At 38.2% G+C, this 18,026-nt stretch overlaps 1 protein-coding gene across 1 annotated transcript in view; it reads right to left on the bottom strand.

Annotated features, from left to right (window-relative positions):
• The window catches only part of FBN1 (fibrillin 1), a 244,697-nt gene that overhangs the window by 101,661 nt on the left and 125,010 nt on the right, over window positions 1-18,026 (bottom strand). Inside the window, 5 exon segments of the mRNA XM_053717459.1 lie at window positions 7,422-7,449; window positions 7,451-7,476; window positions 7,669-7,821; window positions 10,522-10,644; window positions 15,027-15,149. Of these exon segments, the coding sequence (XP_053573434.1) occupies window positions 7,422-7,449; window positions 7,451-7,476; window positions 7,669-7,821; window positions 10,522-10,644; window positions 15,027-15,149 (453 nt within the window).

Genomic DNA, 18,026 nt, shown 5'->3' with positions numbered 1-18,026 from the left:
GCGCGTCTCGTAAGCAACCTCTGGTATCGAGAAGTTGAAGTTGCGTTAAAAAATACTCTACGCTCCTTTTTTGGAGCCTAACGCAGCCTTTATGTGGACTCTCAATACCAAAGTTATTTTTATGGTGCGGCCAGAAAAAAGCCGGTGTTAGCTTTTCGGGTCGTTACCGACAAAACTCCAAATCTAGCCGATATTGTTTTGGAAAAATCTGAACACAGTTTGTTTACTTAAACAGTGGCTGAAAGAAACAAATGAGGCTAAAACACATAAATGGTTTTAATTAGCAATGTGCACATTAAGTTTATATAAATGGGAGAATTAATGGATATCAATGCACATAAGTAATGATTTATCGCATGGGCCCCTTTCCCATGACAATCACATTAAAGCAATATGTGATGTTGGCATTTTATTCTAAAATAGTATTCTACATCCTTACAACTGAGCTCATATGCTATTGTAATCAGGATGTTATTAATATGTTTCTGTACTGTTATATACACTTCTACCCATTTGATTTGCCTGTATTACTTCATCTTTAATGATCTAATAAGGCCCAAAGATCACTGTGTGGCTCTCCAGTGCTTATTATTGTCCCCTTACAGTGTTATATCTTCTTTAGTAAGTGTGCACGTGTGCTGGTGTATGTGTATGTTAGGGTATGCATGGCTACATGTGCACATTTACATGTAGGTGCATGTGTGCTGGTGTATGTGTATGCTAGGGTATGCATGGCTACATGTCTGCATTTACATGTAGGTGCATGTGTGCTAGTGTATGTGTATGTTAGGTATGCATGGCTACATGTGCGCATTTACATGTAGGTGCACGTGTGCTGGTGTATGTGTATGTTAGGTATGCATGGCTACATGTCTGCATTTACATGCAGGTGCATGTGTGCTGGTGTATGTGTATGTTAGGTATGCGTGGCTACATGTGTGCATTTACATGTAGGTGCATGTGTGCTGGTGTATGTGTATGTTAGGTATGCGTGGCTACATGTCTGCATTTACATGTAGGTGCACGTGTGCTGGTGTATGTGTATGTTAGGTATGCATGGCTACATGTCTGCATTTACATGTAGGTGCATGTGTGCTGGTGTATGTGTATGCTAGGGTATGCATGGCTACATGTCTGCATTTACATGTAGTTGCATGTGTGCTGGTGTATGTGTATATTAGGGTATGCGTGGCTACATGTCTGCCATTATATGTAGCTGCATGTGTGCTGGTGTATGTTAGGGTACGCATAGCTACATGCGTGCATTTACATGTATGTAAGGTGTATGTGTGGTATGCATGGCTACATGTGCGCTTTTTTTATGTAGGTGCACGTGTGCTGGTGTGTGTGTATGTTAGGGTATGCATAGCTACATGTGTGCATTTACATGTATGTAAAGTGTATGTGTGGTATGCATGGCTACATGTGTGCGTTTTTACATACAGGTGCATGTGTGCTGGTTTATGTGTATGTTAGGTATGCATGGCTACATGTGTGCATTTACATGTAGGTGCACGTGTGCTGGTGTATGTGTATGTTAGGTATGCATGGCTACATGTGCGCATTTACATATAGGTGCATGTGCGCTGGTGTATGTGTATGTTAGGGTATGCATGGCTACATGTGTGCATTTACATGTAGGTGCACGTGTGCTGGTGTATGTTTATGTTAGGTATGCCTGGCTACATGTCTGCATTTACATTTAGATGCATGTGTGCTGGTGTATGTTAGGGTATGCATGGCTACATGTGCGCTTTTACATGTAGGTGCACGTGTGCTGGTGTATGTGTATGTTAGAGTATGCATGGCTACATGTGCGCATTTACATGTAGGTGCACGTGTACTGGTGTATGTGCAAGTTAGGGTATGCATGGCTACATGTGCGCATTTACATGTAGGTACATGTGTGCTGGTGTATGTGTATGTTAGGTATGCATGGCTACATGTGCACATTTACATGTAGGTGCACGTGTGCTGGTGTATGTGTATGTTAGGTATGCATGGCTACATGTCTGCATTTACATGTAGGTGCATGTGTGCTGGTGTATGTGCAAGTTAGGGTATGCATGGCTACATGTGCGCATTTACATGTAGGTGCACGTGTGCTGGTGTATGTGTATGTTAGGTATGCATGGCTCCATGTGTGCATTTACATGTAGGTGCATGTGTGCTGGTGTATGTGCAAGTTAGGGTATGCATGGCTACATGTGCGCATTTACATGTAGGTACATGTGTGTGCTGTGTATGTGTATGCTAGGGTATGCATGGCTACATGTGCGCATTTACATGTAGGTACATGTGTGCTGGTGTATGTGCAAGTTAGGGTATGCATGGCTACATGTGCGCATTTACATGTAGGTACATGTGTGCTGGTGTATGTGTTTGTTAGGTATGCATGGCTACATGTGCGCATTTACATGTAGGTGCATGTGTGCTGGTATATGTGCAAGTTAGGGTATGCATGGCTACATGTGTGCATTTACATGTAGGTGCACGTGTGCTGGTGTATGTGTATGTTAGGTATGCATGGCTACATGTGCGCATTTACATATAGGTGCATGTGCGCTGGTGTATGTGTATGTTAGGGTATGCATGGCTACATGTGTGCATTTACATGTAGGTGCACGTGTGCTGGTGTATGTGTATGTTAGGTATGCCTGGCTACATGTCTGCATTTACATTTAGATGCATGTGTGCTGGTGTATGTTAGGGTATGCATGGCTACATGTGCGCTTTTACATGTAGGTGCACGTGTGCTGGTGTATGTGTATGTTAGAGTATGCATGGCTACATGTGCGCATTTACATGTAGGTGCACGTGTACTGGTGTATGTGCAAGTTAGGGTATGCATGGCATACATGTGCGCATTTACATGTAGGTACATGTGTGCTGGTGTATGTGTATGTTAGGTATGCATGGCTACATGTGCACATTTACATGTAGGTGCACGTGTGCTGGTGTATGTGTATGTTAGGTATGCATGGCTACATGTCTGCATTTACATGTAGGTGCATGTGTGCTGGTGTATGTGCAAGTTAGGGTATGCATGGCTACATGTGCGCATTTACATGTAGGTGCACGTGTGCTGGTGTATGTGTTTGTTAGGTATGCATGGCTACATGTGCGCATTTACATGTAGGTGCATGTGTGCTGGTATATGTGCAAGTTAGGGTATGCATGGCTACATGTGCGCATTTACATGTAGGTACATGTGTGCTGGTGTATGTGTATGTTAGGTATGCATGGCTACATGTGCGCATTTACATGTAGGTGCACGTGTGCTGGTGTATGTGTATGTTAGGTATGCATGGCTACATATCTGCATTTACATGTAGGTGCATGTGTGCTGGTGTATGTGTATGTTAGGCATGCGTGGCTACATGTCTGCATTTACATGTAGGTGCACGTGTGCTGGTGTATGTGTATGTTAGGTATGCATGGCTACATGTCTGCCTTTATATGTAGCTGCATGTGTGCTGGTGTATGTGTATGTTAGGGTACGCATAGCTACATGTGTGCATTTACATGTATGTAAGGTGTGTGTGGTATGCATGGCTACATGTGCGCTTTTTTATATAGGTGCACGTGTGCTGGTGTGTGTGTATGTTAGGGTATGCATAGCTAGATGTGTGCATTTACATGTATGTAAAGTGTATGTGTGGTATGCATGGCTACATGTGTGCGTTTTTACATGCAGGTGCATGTGTGCTGGTGTATGTGTATGTTAGGGTATGCATGGTTACATGTGTGCGTTTTTACATGCAGGTGCATGTTGTGGTGGTGTATGTGTATGTTAGGTATGCATGGCTACATGTGCACATTTACATGTAGGTGCACGTGTGGCTGGTGTATGTGTATGTTAGGGTACGCATAGCTACATGTGTGCATTTACATGTATGTAAGGTGTATGTGTGGTATGCATGGCTACATGTGCGCTTTTTTATGTAGGTGCACGTGTGCTGGTGTGTGTGTATGTTAGGGTATGCATAGCTACATGTGTGCATTTACATGTATGTAAAGTGTATGTGTGGTATGCATGGCTACATGTGTGCGTTTTTACATACAGGTGCATGTGTGCTAGTTTATGTGTATGTTAGGTATGCATGGCTACATGTGTGCATTTACATGTAGGTGCACGTGTGCTGGTGTATGTGTATGTTAGGTATGCATGGCTACATGTGTGCGTTTTTACATGCAGGTGCATGTGTGCTGGTGTATGTGTATGTTAGGGTATGCATGGCTACATGTGTGCGTTTTTACATGCAGGTGCATGTGTGCTGGTGTATGTGTATGTTAGGTATGCATGGCTACATGTGTGCATTTACATGTAGGTGCACGTGTGCTGGTGTATGTGTATGTTTGGTATGCATGGCTACATGTGCACATTTACATGTAGGTGCACGTGTGGCTGGTGTATGTGTATGTTAGGTATGCATGGCTATATGTGTGCATTTACATGTAGGTGCATGTGTGCTGGTGTATGTGTATGTTAGGTATGAATGGCTACATGTCTGCATTTACATGTATGTAAATTGTATGTGTATGTTAGGGTATGCATGGCTACATGTGCGCATTTACATGTAGGTACATGTGTGCTGGTGTATGTGTATGCTAGGGTATGCATGGCTACATGTGCGCAATTGACATTGTAGTGCATGTGTGCTGGTGTATGTGTCTGCTAGGGTATGCATGGCTACATGTGCGCATTTACATGTAGGTGCATGTGTGCTGGTGTATGTGTATGCTAGGGTATGCATGGCTACATGTGCGCATTTACATGTAGGTGCATGTGTGCTGGTGTATGTGCAAGTTAGGGTATGCATGGCTACATTTGTGCATTTACATGTATGTAAGGTGTATGTGTTTTGTTAGGGTATGCTTGGCTACATGTGCAACGTTTACATGTAGATGCATGTGTGAGTGTGTTTTGCTGATATCTAAAAATCATCAGCAGACTGAAAAAATGTTTATTCTAATCTATACTATAATTTGGTTTGTAATGTCTGTCGCCGTTGGCAGTTGGCGCACACATCCAAAAAGGAATGTTGGATGCGTGCCGCAGCCACCTCGCAGCGAATGAGACAGCTTCAGGAGCTCATATTGAGCCGAGTGCGATTGGTGCTCCGCCTCCATATGAGGCCAGATGCTGATCATTACAGACTGTAACACTGTGTGTGTCAATGTTTGTAACGATCTTCTGCTGATGTGAGTGGGTGGTGGGTGGGCGGCTCAGCAGGGAAGGAGGAGGCAGTGGGAGTGTCCTAATTAAAAAAAAAGAAGGGAGCGAGAGAGCTAAGATGAGGGGGGAAAGAGAGCAAAAGAGAGGGGGAGAGAGAGCAAAGAGAGAGGGGAGAGAGAGAGAGCAAATGAGAGGGAGAGAGAGAAAAAGAGAGGGGGAGAGAGAGCAAATGAGAGAGGAGAGAGAGCAAATGAGAGAGGAGAGAGAGCAAATGAGAGGGGAGAGAAAGAGAGCAAATGAGAGGAGAGAGAGAGCAAATGAGAGGGGGAGAGAGAGAGAGCAAAAGAGAGCGGAGAGAGAGAGCAAAAGAGAAGGGGGAGAGAGCAAAAGAATAGGGGGGAGAGAGCAAAAGAGATGGGGGGGAGAGAGCAAAAGAGGGGAGGGAGAGTAAAAGAGGGGAGAGAGAGAGCAAAAGAGAGGGGGAGAGAGAGCAAAAGAGAGAGAGCAAATGAGAGGGGAGAGAGAGTGCAAATGAGAGGGGAGAGAGAGAGAACAAATTAGAGGGGAGAGAGAGAGCAAATGAGAGGGGAGAGAGAGAGAGAGCAAATGAGAGGGGAGAGAGAGAGAGCAAATGAGAGGGGAGAGAGAGCAAATGAGTGCGGATAGCAAGAGAGCAAATAAGAGGGTAGAGAGAGAGCAAATGAGAGGGAGAGAGAGAGCAAAAGAGAGCGGAGAGAGAGAGTCAAAAGAGAAGGGGGAGAGAGCAAAAGAGAAGGGGGGTGGAGAGAGCAAAAGAGGGGAGGGAGAGCAAAAGAGGGGGAGAAGAGATCAAAAGAGAGGGGGGGAGAGAGAGCAAAAGAGAGGGGGGGAGAAATCAAATGAGAGGGGAGAGAGAGAGAAATGAGAGGGGGAGAGAGAGCAAAAGAGAGAGGAGAGGGAGAGCAAATGAGAGGGGGAGAAAGAGCAAATGAGAGGGGAGAGAGAGAGAGAACAAATGAGAGGGGAGAGAGAGCAAATGAGAGGGGAGAGAGAGAGGCGTAACCTGTATCCAGGTGGATTCCGAAAATGGGCAGGGTGGTTCCGTCACCACAATAGACTGCCCTCTGGGCAGGCTTTCCCACTAGTTCATAATAAATCTAAATTGTGCATTAAGGAGCAGCCCTGATATGACTTTCAGATCATGCTTATTCCTGTTGCTTGTCACTTGCCATTTATTTCAGTTATTTCAATTTTCTGTTCTTAATAAAATATTGCTTTCTTTCAGTTTCTGGAGATGTTCCCTTTTCTTCTATGCTCTCTTACATTTCAGTTTTAAGCTTATATTTTTATTTATTATCTTTCAAAATAATCATTTTTTTTTCTCGAAAACAAGAAAAAAGAAAGGCCCAAAGATGGTATTTTGTTTCAGTGCTTCTAACCTAGATTGACTTGTAAATCTAACGGTTTCCTGAGACAGGTAAAACTGGATGATTTCCTGTGTTATTATTTTGTTATAAGTTTACTAACAATTGAGAGAACCCTCTGCACTGTAGAGATATTTTCTGACTAGAACACAGTCGGATACACATAATTTAGATGGGATCGACTTTTTGTAACATTATCAGAATAATTAACATATACTACACAAACCTGTGCATGCCTGATCAAAGGTTTGTGTAGTATATATTTAGTATATAAAAATTAAAATGCTTTTTTGGGAGGTCCATTGTTGTGGTGCTTAGGCCCCAATTACCTAGAGCGCTCTGGGTTATGTGGGATTTTCTAATAAATGTCCAATTGGACAAAGAGCACAGCCAGATTATGACTCAATCAAAAACTAAACTGAAGCCCTCAAATATTCACACAAACACTCCATCTCATCTCCACACATATCTCAACTAGACCGCTAGCTTATTACATTAGACCACATTCATATTTACACTTATTAATAGCATCTAGGATTCGTGGCTAAACTATGTGGCATTTCCCTAGTTCTCTTCCCAATTGAGACCCTTTTGGAAATATTAACTAGGGTACTATTATCTGGGATTAGGAAATTATAAGTGAGTTGGCAATCAGGCAAAGTGTATTTTTTCATTAGCCGGTCCTATTGATGGTGGCCTTAGACATTTGTCTAGGTTAATGTAGTTAATTCTAAGTAATCCTACTCCTCTGTATTTACATTCCTTACAGAACTGCTTCCTGATTCTACTCATTATTATTTCCAATATATGAAGCTAGTACTCAGCGATGTAATACTTACCATCTCCAAGAGAAGTCATGCCTGGTCCCACTGGGGCATAAAGCTTGATATCCCTCTGAAATGTAAAAAAAAGAAAACATCAATATTAACAAACTTCAAGCAGTAGATAATGCTACAATATAAACCACAGAACATTTATATTTATTTAGACAGTAACTTATTTAATTAAATGTTTGTGAACTGAAGTTTTTATACGCATACATTTTATCTATAATTTGCTAATACAATTATTTTGAAGAGCTCTTACCTGAATTCTTTGCTGGGCATGGCTGACATGGTTCTCCAAAAGCAAATTCTGTGCTGGCGCAACAGCATTCTGATTTTGTAACGGCTCCAAGCAATGGTCTAGTACATTGGCCTCTAGTGTAACCACCATAACATGTGCTTCTCATATGCGTATCTTAAAATGAATAACATACTATTATCAATGGAGGATTGGCAGAGGGTTTGAGCATTGGAGCTTGAAATGGAAATAAATATATATAATGATAGATATAACACTATAATGTCAAATATATTAAATGGCACAGATGCCGCATTACAAGTATATTTAAAGAGGCATGTACTGTAACATTTCCTCCACTTTTATTTGCCCCCAGTTATCCTTTTTACATGCTGGAGTGTTTTAAATTGTTTACAAATAGCTCCTTTAACTTTATTTTGTCATTTCAAATAGCTGTTTTTGCCAGAGGTATCTCCACTTATCCTGAAATATTTAAAACTGAAGTTTTGCCTACAGAAAAGCTATGTAAACATAGTCAGAAGAAGAAATAACACTCCCAGTGTGGGGGGGGGGGTAGGAGAGATAAAGTAAAAAAATATATTTTCAATTGTTTTCTTTGAGGCACAATATTCAGAACATTGCCAGACTGGCGAGAAATTGCCTATTTGTGTTCACCATGCTCGCAGTCCATCGGTTTGATGATATATATTACAAAAAAGTGGGCTGACCCTTGCTTTGCTAACGAGTGGTGATGTGTCTCCCAAAGGATTTAATGGGGATCTCAACTTTAGCAAAAGTCCACCAACATCGCCAATGAGCTGGAAGGACTGTCATAAAAGCATATTGAAATTAAATAGACTGCGAGTCCCGAAAATAAAAAAATCTCTGTGTATAAATACTTCAAATTAAGCATATGTAAATTTAGTTACACTGTAAATGAACTAGATTTGTCCCACTGGGAAGTATTGCCACTAAAAAGCTAGTGAAACTGATATGGCTGGAAAGGTATAGCTAAAATGGAACACAGTTTTTTGAATATTAGAAACCCACAGCAATGTTTCCCCCGTTAAAATACAGGTAATTCCCATGGAACGCATACGTATTCATCATGTCTGAGATCAACTGTGTTAATAAAGACAAAAATAAAAATCCTATAAAAACTATAGGGGATGTGGTAAATGAAATATGTATATACAGTATACAACAGAAGTGAGTATACCCCTGGGCAATATTACTTAAATATCAAATTATTCAAAATTGTATCACCTCTCTATAATTGTTTTATTTCCAAGTTGACAAGTCAAGTATATTCTATTATAAACAATCCAAAAAACAAATACTTTAGAAAGATTACATTTAAAACACAGGCCCCAAAGTAGAAACTTAATGCAACAAAAGTGAATACACCTGTGGTCACTGACACACAAGTTAGATCACTGAAACAAAATTGAGTACACCTATGATTTCCAATTAGCCTAATTGCATGAGAATAGTTACCAGATCAGTCTAATATTTTTGACCAATGGGCTGTGTCTATCTGCAAGTCTGCAGTATGTCTCCACATGGAAAAGAATTGCCAGAGGAATTGAAAAATCTGATTGTGAGACTTCACAAAGATGGAAAAGGATACAGGAAGATTGGTGACCAACTAAACATCAGTCAAAACGCAGTTGCAGCAGTAATCAGGAGGTATAGATCGTTACACAGTGCCAAAAATGACGCCACGGACCAAGATACAATTTTTCGGCTCAGATGGAGTGCAGCATGTTTGGTGTGAACCTGGTCAGGATTATTACAGTGAATGCATAGTCCCAACAGTGAATCATGGAGGTGGGAGTGTGACGATATGGGGCTGCATGACTGCAAAAGGTGTTGGGGAGATGACATTTATAGATGGCACATGAATGCCTGGGATATACCAAAATACTGGCTGACAAGATGACTCCCAGTCTAAAATAGTTTGCAGAGGGACGAATATTCCAGCATGATAAACGATCCAAAGCACAGTGCCAAAATCACAAAGGAGTTTCTAAAGGAGAAACAAGTGAAAACTTTGACCTGGCCAAGTATGTCCACCTGACTTATATCCAGTAGAAAACCTTTGGGGTATTTAAAGAGAATGGTAGAGCAACACAACCTCTCCAGCAAAGAGCAGCTGAAAAAAAATTATCTCTGAAGAAGGACTGAACATCTCTCAGAAATGTGTACGGCACTGGTTTCCTCCGTGCCAAGGAGGATTGAGTCTGTCATCAAAAATAAAGGTGGACATGCAAAGTATTTGAAAAAAATAAAAGATATGAATCTCAGTAAGAAAGGTGCACTGGCTTTTGTTGCATTGATTTCCTGCTTTGGGGCCGGCATTTTTAATATAGTAAATCTAAACTCGTTAGTTTTAATATTACATAGTAGCAAATACCCTACTGGAAAACTTAGGCGTAATGCAGTTACTGTTATACAATTTTGAATCATTTGACATTTAATTGTTGATATAGCACTGGGGTGTACTCATTTCTGTTGTATACTGTACATTGTTTAATGTATAAGTATTGTATAGTATTAGTATATATATGTTAACTTTAGGCTTGATGGTAAATAAATAAATGTATATATAGCATCTCAGAAACCCAAGAAAGAATACCTCTTCTTCTTACGTGACGGTTCTTTAAACATAACTATTATATTAATTGTAGATGCAAATTGCAAAGAACATTGCACTTAAGTACATTTTTGCACTGGTCAGAGGTGATACTTTACCTTGTACACTTGTTTTTGTAAGATGAAGGCAATAGTCAACCCTATAGGCTTACAACCTGCAAACCTGAACATCTGCAGTTGCTTTTATTATGATTTCTTTCTCCCACTTTGTTTTGAACTTACCTACACACACACGCCCATCAAGTCCAACAGCCAGCCCAGGGGGGCATTCACATCTGAAGGAGCCATCAGTGTTCACACAGCGTCCGTTCATACAGATACCCAGTGTCTCACACTCATCAATATCTGTAATGGTAATGCAAGACAATCTTTAGAATAATAAAATAATATCTACAAATGGCTAATTTGTTTTCATTCTAGTTTATGATTTGAACAAAATATATCAAACAACAAAAAGTTAAAGGGACAGTAAATAACTTGTAATGTTTGGTAAATGTAGTAAAATAACTTTGTAATACACTTTCTTTATTTATTCATCCCCTTAGCATATAACCCTTTGAGCACAGCTGTACTGTAGTTCACCTTCTTGAAAGGACCCTTTACCCACTCATCTGGTGCATAATTTGCCTCTTAAATGTTACCTTTGTATGTAATATCTATGTTTATAGCTCTGTGGAATCTGTTATCAATCTACAAAAAAAAAATATTATTATTATTGCTGTTATTTATATTACCCCCTTTTCATGACATTTAGCTTTGATATTTCTGACTTTTCTAATACTAAGAAATGACCTTTGTATCTCTCAGCCATGGAGCATAAGTGAGAGGTATCTACCAGCCAATGAGAGTCACTATGAAGAACACAGCTTATAATGCTATATTAGCTTCAATTTAAGTTTAGACACATTTTTTTTACAATGTTTTATGCAAAAAAAATAATAATAATTATAAAAAAATCAATGTTTAAATGTTGCTCTTCATATGGATGACAGGAAATATTTGAGAACAGTGTCTATAAAAGAAAATCTGTTGTCAATTGCATTTTCAGTTCTTTTTTATTATACACAACTCAAAGAAAAACTAGAAAAAAAACTGGCAGAGGAACCGTACAAAGTTCTCCTGGCTCTACTGCTGAAAGACTGAGAAGGTTCTAATCTATATTAGCAATAAATGATGTGTGCATTGTTGCCATGTATACCAATTACTTTTAAACACAGCACAAGCCTGAATATGCAACACTCCTGACCTTAAAAGGACAAATTGAGAATGGAACACCTCTATGCTTCCTTCATATGTGGCGTTTGGCCATAATATACACTGACAACATCCAAAGTAACTCATGAGCAAACTGTATTTTTTTAACAAGATTGCAAAAACAAATCAGTATAAAGAGGTTTACATAATGTAAAATTATACTTAGCTCTTATACAAACTTGTCAATGAGAGAATTTGACATAACCAAGAATACAAATAATTATATAGTATTAATATTAGTTTATTAACTGGTGGTAATTGACATCACCAGGGACATCAGCACCAATATCACAATTAATTAATTAATATTACAATTTCATATACAATTTAGCAATCACACTGTTTTCTTTGGTGCTGTGATGCCAAGGTAAAAAAGCCAGTTTTGTCACAGCTGTTGTAAGTAAATGAAAATACTTTTAACTTAAAGAGACAGTAAGTTTTTTTTCTGCAATTCTTTAAAAACATTGCAGTGCTTACAGCTAAATACTTCCATGTAGAGTTTCATAAAACTTGATTTCAGCCAATTAGCTGCCATTAGACTTAAAGGGACATTAAAGGGACAGTCTAGGCAAAATTAAACGTCCATGATTCCATTAGGGCATGTCATTTTAAACAACTTTCCAGTGTACTTTTATCATCAAATTTGCTTTGTTCTCTTGGTATTCTTTGATTAAAGCTATAAAGATATAATGTAAGAGTTTAAGAGTCGGCACTAATTGGATAAAATGCATGCATGTCAAAAGAACTGAAACAAGGGGCCAGTCTGCAAAGGCTTAGGTAATCACAGAGGTAAAAAGTGTATTAATTTAACAGTGTTGATTATGCAAAATTGGGGAATGGGTAATAAAGGGATTATCTATATTTTTAAACAATAAAAAATTGTAGTAGACTGTCCCTTTAAGCCCTAAATAAATGCTAGATAGAATGATGCATTCACAGAAAAGATAAGTCTGAGAAAAACATGTAGATGTATTTTTTTAAGTTACAATAGTTATTTAAATAGTGACAAAATAAATGTAAAGTTTTAATGTCTATAAAACAATGGGAGCTGCCATGTTGTAACTTAGGTTACCTTCTCTGCTGTGGCCAATTAGGGACAGTTAATTAATAAGTCACTAGAGTGTGTAGCCAATGGCAGAGTGGATTTCTAACAGGAACTGAAATGCTCACAGTTTCAGAATGGAATTACAGGAAAATGGGACAAAATAAATATTGAAAGTATATTGCAGAGTCTTTTTTATATGTACAATTTATCATTTTTTTTATAGCCTATGTTAATGACTGTACAAGCATGGCTGCACACTCTGTTTTGTTTATGGGGCTGGTGGCCCCCACTGATTAACTGTACCTTCAAAAAGCTTTTTACAGGGGAATGAAAGGAACGCCCAATGTATTGAATGGAACATACAAGATGGTGCAAAAATAACCCGCAGAAATACATTTCAGAAGCATTTAGCTTTAACAAAAAAAATCCACCCTTTTAAACTATTACAGCACAATATAATGAATGGATTGAGTATAGCAATCTTAATTATTTTTAAGCCATACAATAGTATTACACTGTAAAATTGGTGTGGGGTCTAGGGACAAAAAAGGGAGGGACATTTTAGGGTGTCAAAATTGCTCTTTAAATTGCATATCTGAACCTTTAAATCTTATTCTAACTTTCATGCCTCTTTGATGCCCATATTATCAATCAATAGCTTTAAAAAAACTATTTATTGACATATTTAATACTAACTATTCTGTATGAAAAAAAACAATCATTCATCTGGTTTTCATATTGTACATTCAATTGAAACTAGAGAAAAAGACTCATAATGATTGTGAAATTCACTAATTACAAAAATGTGAATTATGCAAGAATATTCTATTTGCATTCTTTAATATAACAGGTTTTAATTTGCTTTCATTCACTGGAACTCCTCAACAATACAAACTCTTTCATTTGAAATAGTTGGGAAGACAAATTTTATAGCTTTATATTTTAATCTGTTTTCACTCATAATATTTCAGATATCTCACTCTGAGTCAGAGAAAAATAACAAGACAAAACCAATTAATTTGTCTCCACATGTGTTTTCTCTCTTGTGTTGGTAAATGCTCTAAAAAAGACATTTGTTTGCATGAGACCAAGTTCCCAGGAGACTGAAGCCACAATCCCACATACTTGTATAAAATTTCTGGTTAACACAGATTGGTCATTATACATGACCTGCTCAATAACAACACAGCCAAATGGAACTTCTTATGAGAGAGGCAGAAAGGGATTTAGGGGAACCTGCTTCACCATCTAAGAATTTCATATTGTCTACTAAAACATCTGTGGTGGTATTTCTGCCTACTAAGCAATGGATGCAGGAAAAAAACAAACACTTCAGGGTATGGTAAGAAAAGTGGATGCAAATATACTTTTAGAAGATATATGGAAACCCTAATAAGGTAACAAATAAAAGCTATCTTGATGCTTTGGTTAAATGGAAAAACCTGAATTTTTTTTAGAAGTACTAACTAGTTAAATGAATCCTGGCTGGTATATTTCACTATTAAGAATAAATACATTGCACAAAACATTTAATAAAGGTAAATATTCCAAAAACAGATTCCGGTTGTAACCAAAAAAAATATAGATCCAGATTCCAGCTAAAGGAATATACAACTCAGATAGAACATACAGTTTTAAACAATGTTCCAGTTTATTAACACATTTGCTTCATTCTCAGAGTAGGCCTGATTATGAAAACCCCGTCAGTAATTAGAGAAATCCTGAAAAATCTTTGGGCTTAGTTTCCGAGCAATATAATAAAATTAAAAGCACTGACAAGACTTCTTAGTTAATCTCGCCTGAACGGAGAGCTTTATACCATTGGGCCCAGTATCCTTTGTTTAAAGCAATAATGCATTTCTGGGAGCTAGCTGAAGACATTGGGTAAGCCAATAGTAACAGGTCATGTATTTACAGCTGTCAATCAGCAGTTAGATCTCAGTAGTGCATTGGTGCTCCTGAGCTTAGGTATGCTTTTCAACAAAGGATACTAAGAGATTGAAGCAAAATAGATAACAAAAGTACATGTTAAAGTTGTTTAGAATTGCATGCTCTATCCCTTTAAATTAGATACTAGACTAGATTTGTTTCAGTAACTTGTTTCTTAATCATGTGACAAGATTAGTGTCATAAGTAATTTATTATTTGTCCTGAACACAGGGTTACAGGGGTGGGGGGTACTGTTGACTCCACTTTTATGTGAGCTAGTGCATTCAGAAAGGGACATTTCAGCTAGACATTGCCTAAAACTGGAATTGTACATCTTGAATAGTTTAGTAAATCTAGGTTGACCATTAGTAAACAAATTAGTAAACAAATGCATTACAATGATATCAAAGCAATAATTAATTGTTCACAACAACTATACACATTTTGCTCTTTTTTTCATAAACCAGCAAAAATACAGTTTTAGCAAAGTTCCACATACCTGTGCAGAAGCGTCCATTGGGTGCCAGCTGAAAACCAGGTTTGCATATGCATTTGAAACTGCCATCTTCATTAATGCACATGCCATTTAAGCACATGTTTGTCACACTGCATTCATCCATATCTGGTAATATATAAATCAAATTATTAATGTAAAACAGCAGACATATCTTCATGAGGCACACACAAGGCATTTCATTTAACCATTTGTCTTTATGAGTCATTTGATCCTGTACATTTTCCTAGTTAATGTGTTTTATTTAAAGTAAGAACACATAGAAGTTGAAAAACTCTATTTGTACTTAGGGATAGAACCAAAAACTAGTGGCCAATCTTGAAGCATGGTCCTCACATTTTTAACAAGAAAGAAAGAAAAGAATTAAAGAAAAATAGGTTGGTCACACCCACTATACATCTAGTAAATATTCCATGCATTTACTCCTCAGAAAATTCCACAGTAGAAAGGGGTCTAGTCAGGGGAGTAACTTCTTTGGGAACCAGGGCAAAGGCTATGCTACATTATCAACAGTGCCCTTTCTAGCTGTTTTCAACCAACAGATGCTGAGCCAGCAGCCACACTGGAGAAAGGGGAGCTTCTTCCCTGTAACCTTTCCCCTTGGTTAGTCTGTTCCAGAGGATGTGCACTTGTGCAGCCTTCTAGTGCAAATATGGTGGCAGGTTTTTCTATACAAACTCTGTGGTGCACATCTTGGAAACCCTGCCACCATATTGCAAAGCCAAGTCCAACTATGAGTCCAGTTTTGAAGGGCAGCCCACTGAGTGGCAAGACGTGATGCAGGTGGAGACCAGGGCCCACCAGGCCCCATGTAGTGATGTCACTACTGATTGCAAGGTCAGATGGGTCCCTTAGAAGTGCAAGTCCATCCTTAATTGAGACCTCTGAGACCCCAGCCGTTACACCCCTGGGTCTAGGCTAACTTAACAGATGCTTTGAGTGATACTTTTAAAACATTTGAATTATTGAACTTAAAGAATAAATTGTCAGTAGTCATTGGGTGGTTGTTCTTGTAACAATTCTATTACCAACATTTTGCTCACACTTTTAACTTCCCCAGTTTAGTTGTAGCCCTCTTATTGAGATATTTTCTAATTTTTTTATTTCCCATGACTACACATTCTGAACCCCAGGTAGTTCTAATTGTGCTGAGTTAACTAGAGCATAATTTCAAGTGCAGTTGTAGTGACTTAGGGTGGGTTGTATGTTTAAACATATGTGGGTAAAAAGCAATAAAGATAATGCATGTTGACGTTTAGAAAATGGTTGTGTAACACCAGTGGGACAATACTAGGATGTCAGTATTAAAAGGAAGATTATAAATGCTACTATGGGAAAAGTTGCATTAGAATGTAGGCTGGTGAGAGGGCTTACTGAGATAGGAACTCATGCTAGTTAAAGGGGCATGATATCCAAATATTCAAATGTTGAAGCACTTGAAAGTGCATATCTCTATGTAAAAAAGTAAGATATTTTACCTCAAAGTGTATTGACATCCCACTGTAAAGAGACTTTAAGCAAGCAATCAGGATGCTAGTCCTAGGACTTGCAAGGGAGTGTGCATTTGGCATGTGCAGGCACAGTCATGTTATTTTCCTATTAAGTTTAAGGAAGTTTACTATGAAATCTCATAAGATTTCAGTGAAATGTCATGAGGTCACAGCAAAGCAAAGCATGACCTCAGCACTACTGATGCTGATTGACTATTTTTGGGGGGGCTTTTGTTTTCAACGTGCAGCTCAATTATAACTGTTCACAGAGCACTTACTCTGGTGAGTTGAAGAAATTTTGAGTAAAATATCTCCCCTTTTTACCTAGAGATGTCCATGTGATATTTTCATGTCAGCTTTTTACATTAATGCTGCATCACTTCGAAGTGATTTAGAATATGAGTATTATGTCCCTTTAAGGGGATACAGTGTGGGAGATGTCTGTGTCAACACCTTATTAAACACTTACAGACTGCTGAACAGCCCAGAATCTAAATTTCTGTGCCAAAAAAGTTTATGGAAACTGTTTTTGAAATTGCTTTAATACATGAAAGGATGACTGGGAATGCTCCCAAGAATTTTGAAAAGATAAGTTAGTACATTGTTCACTATTTGTTTTAAATAGATATGGTAGAAATTAATTAATAACATTTGATGCAAATATCCATTTAATCTTTTAAATCAGGTTTTTAAGGAAATAATGCACATTGTTTTGCATGCTTGAACGTAGTAGAGTTACTTTGATTTTTCTATTAGACGTGTATTTATTAAAGGGACACTAAACACAATTTTTTTTTCTTTCATGATTCAGATAGACCATGCAACTTTCTAATTTACAACTACTATCAATTTCTCTTCGTTCTCTTGCTATCTTTATTTAAAAAGCAGAAATGTAAAGCTTAATAGCTAGCCTATTTTTGGTTGAGAACCTGGGTATGCTTGTTTGTTGGTTTGCTATATGCAGCCATCAGTAAGCAAGTGCTATCCATGGTGCTGAACCTAAAATGAGTACATTAGAAGTTGCTTAAAGTTGATAAGATATTATATCCTTAATATCACTACCATATATGGGTGGAACTGGACCTGGGCAAAACTAGATTCCTGGATTAAATTAGTTCAAAATGTTCTTTCTTCTATTTCTCCCTGGTACAGAACTTTATTGGGACTTAGTGGAGATGAAAATGTAATTTATATTTTCAACAAATGGCAACCCCTACTTGTAAACTCTCATATTCATGATATAAAGCATTCTATTAATAGAGTGCGTGAAACTACATTATCAGCTTCTTGGAGAGAATCACATCTTAAACTCTTATACATGACTTATTACACGCTGTATAAGGGACATACGTGGTTCAACCTAGATTTTAACAAATGCCCTAAATGTCAATTACTAGGAGCTGACCTATTGCATATGCTGTGGGAATGCCCTAAAATAAAACAACTCTGGCTAAAGGTAGAATACTGGATTAATACAGTCTTAAAAATATCCCCT

Source organism: Bombina bombina, chromosome 6 (assembly GCF_027579735.1).
Source record: "Bombina bombina isolate aBomBom1 chromosome 6, aBomBom1.pri, whole genome shotgun sequence".
NCBI classification, from domain to species: Eukaryota; Metazoa; Chordata; class Amphibia; order Anura; family Bombinatoridae; genus Bombina; species Bombina bombina.
The sequence above is the reverse complement of the archived record's forward strand: the minus strand, read 5'-3'. Positions and strand labels throughout refer to the sequence as shown.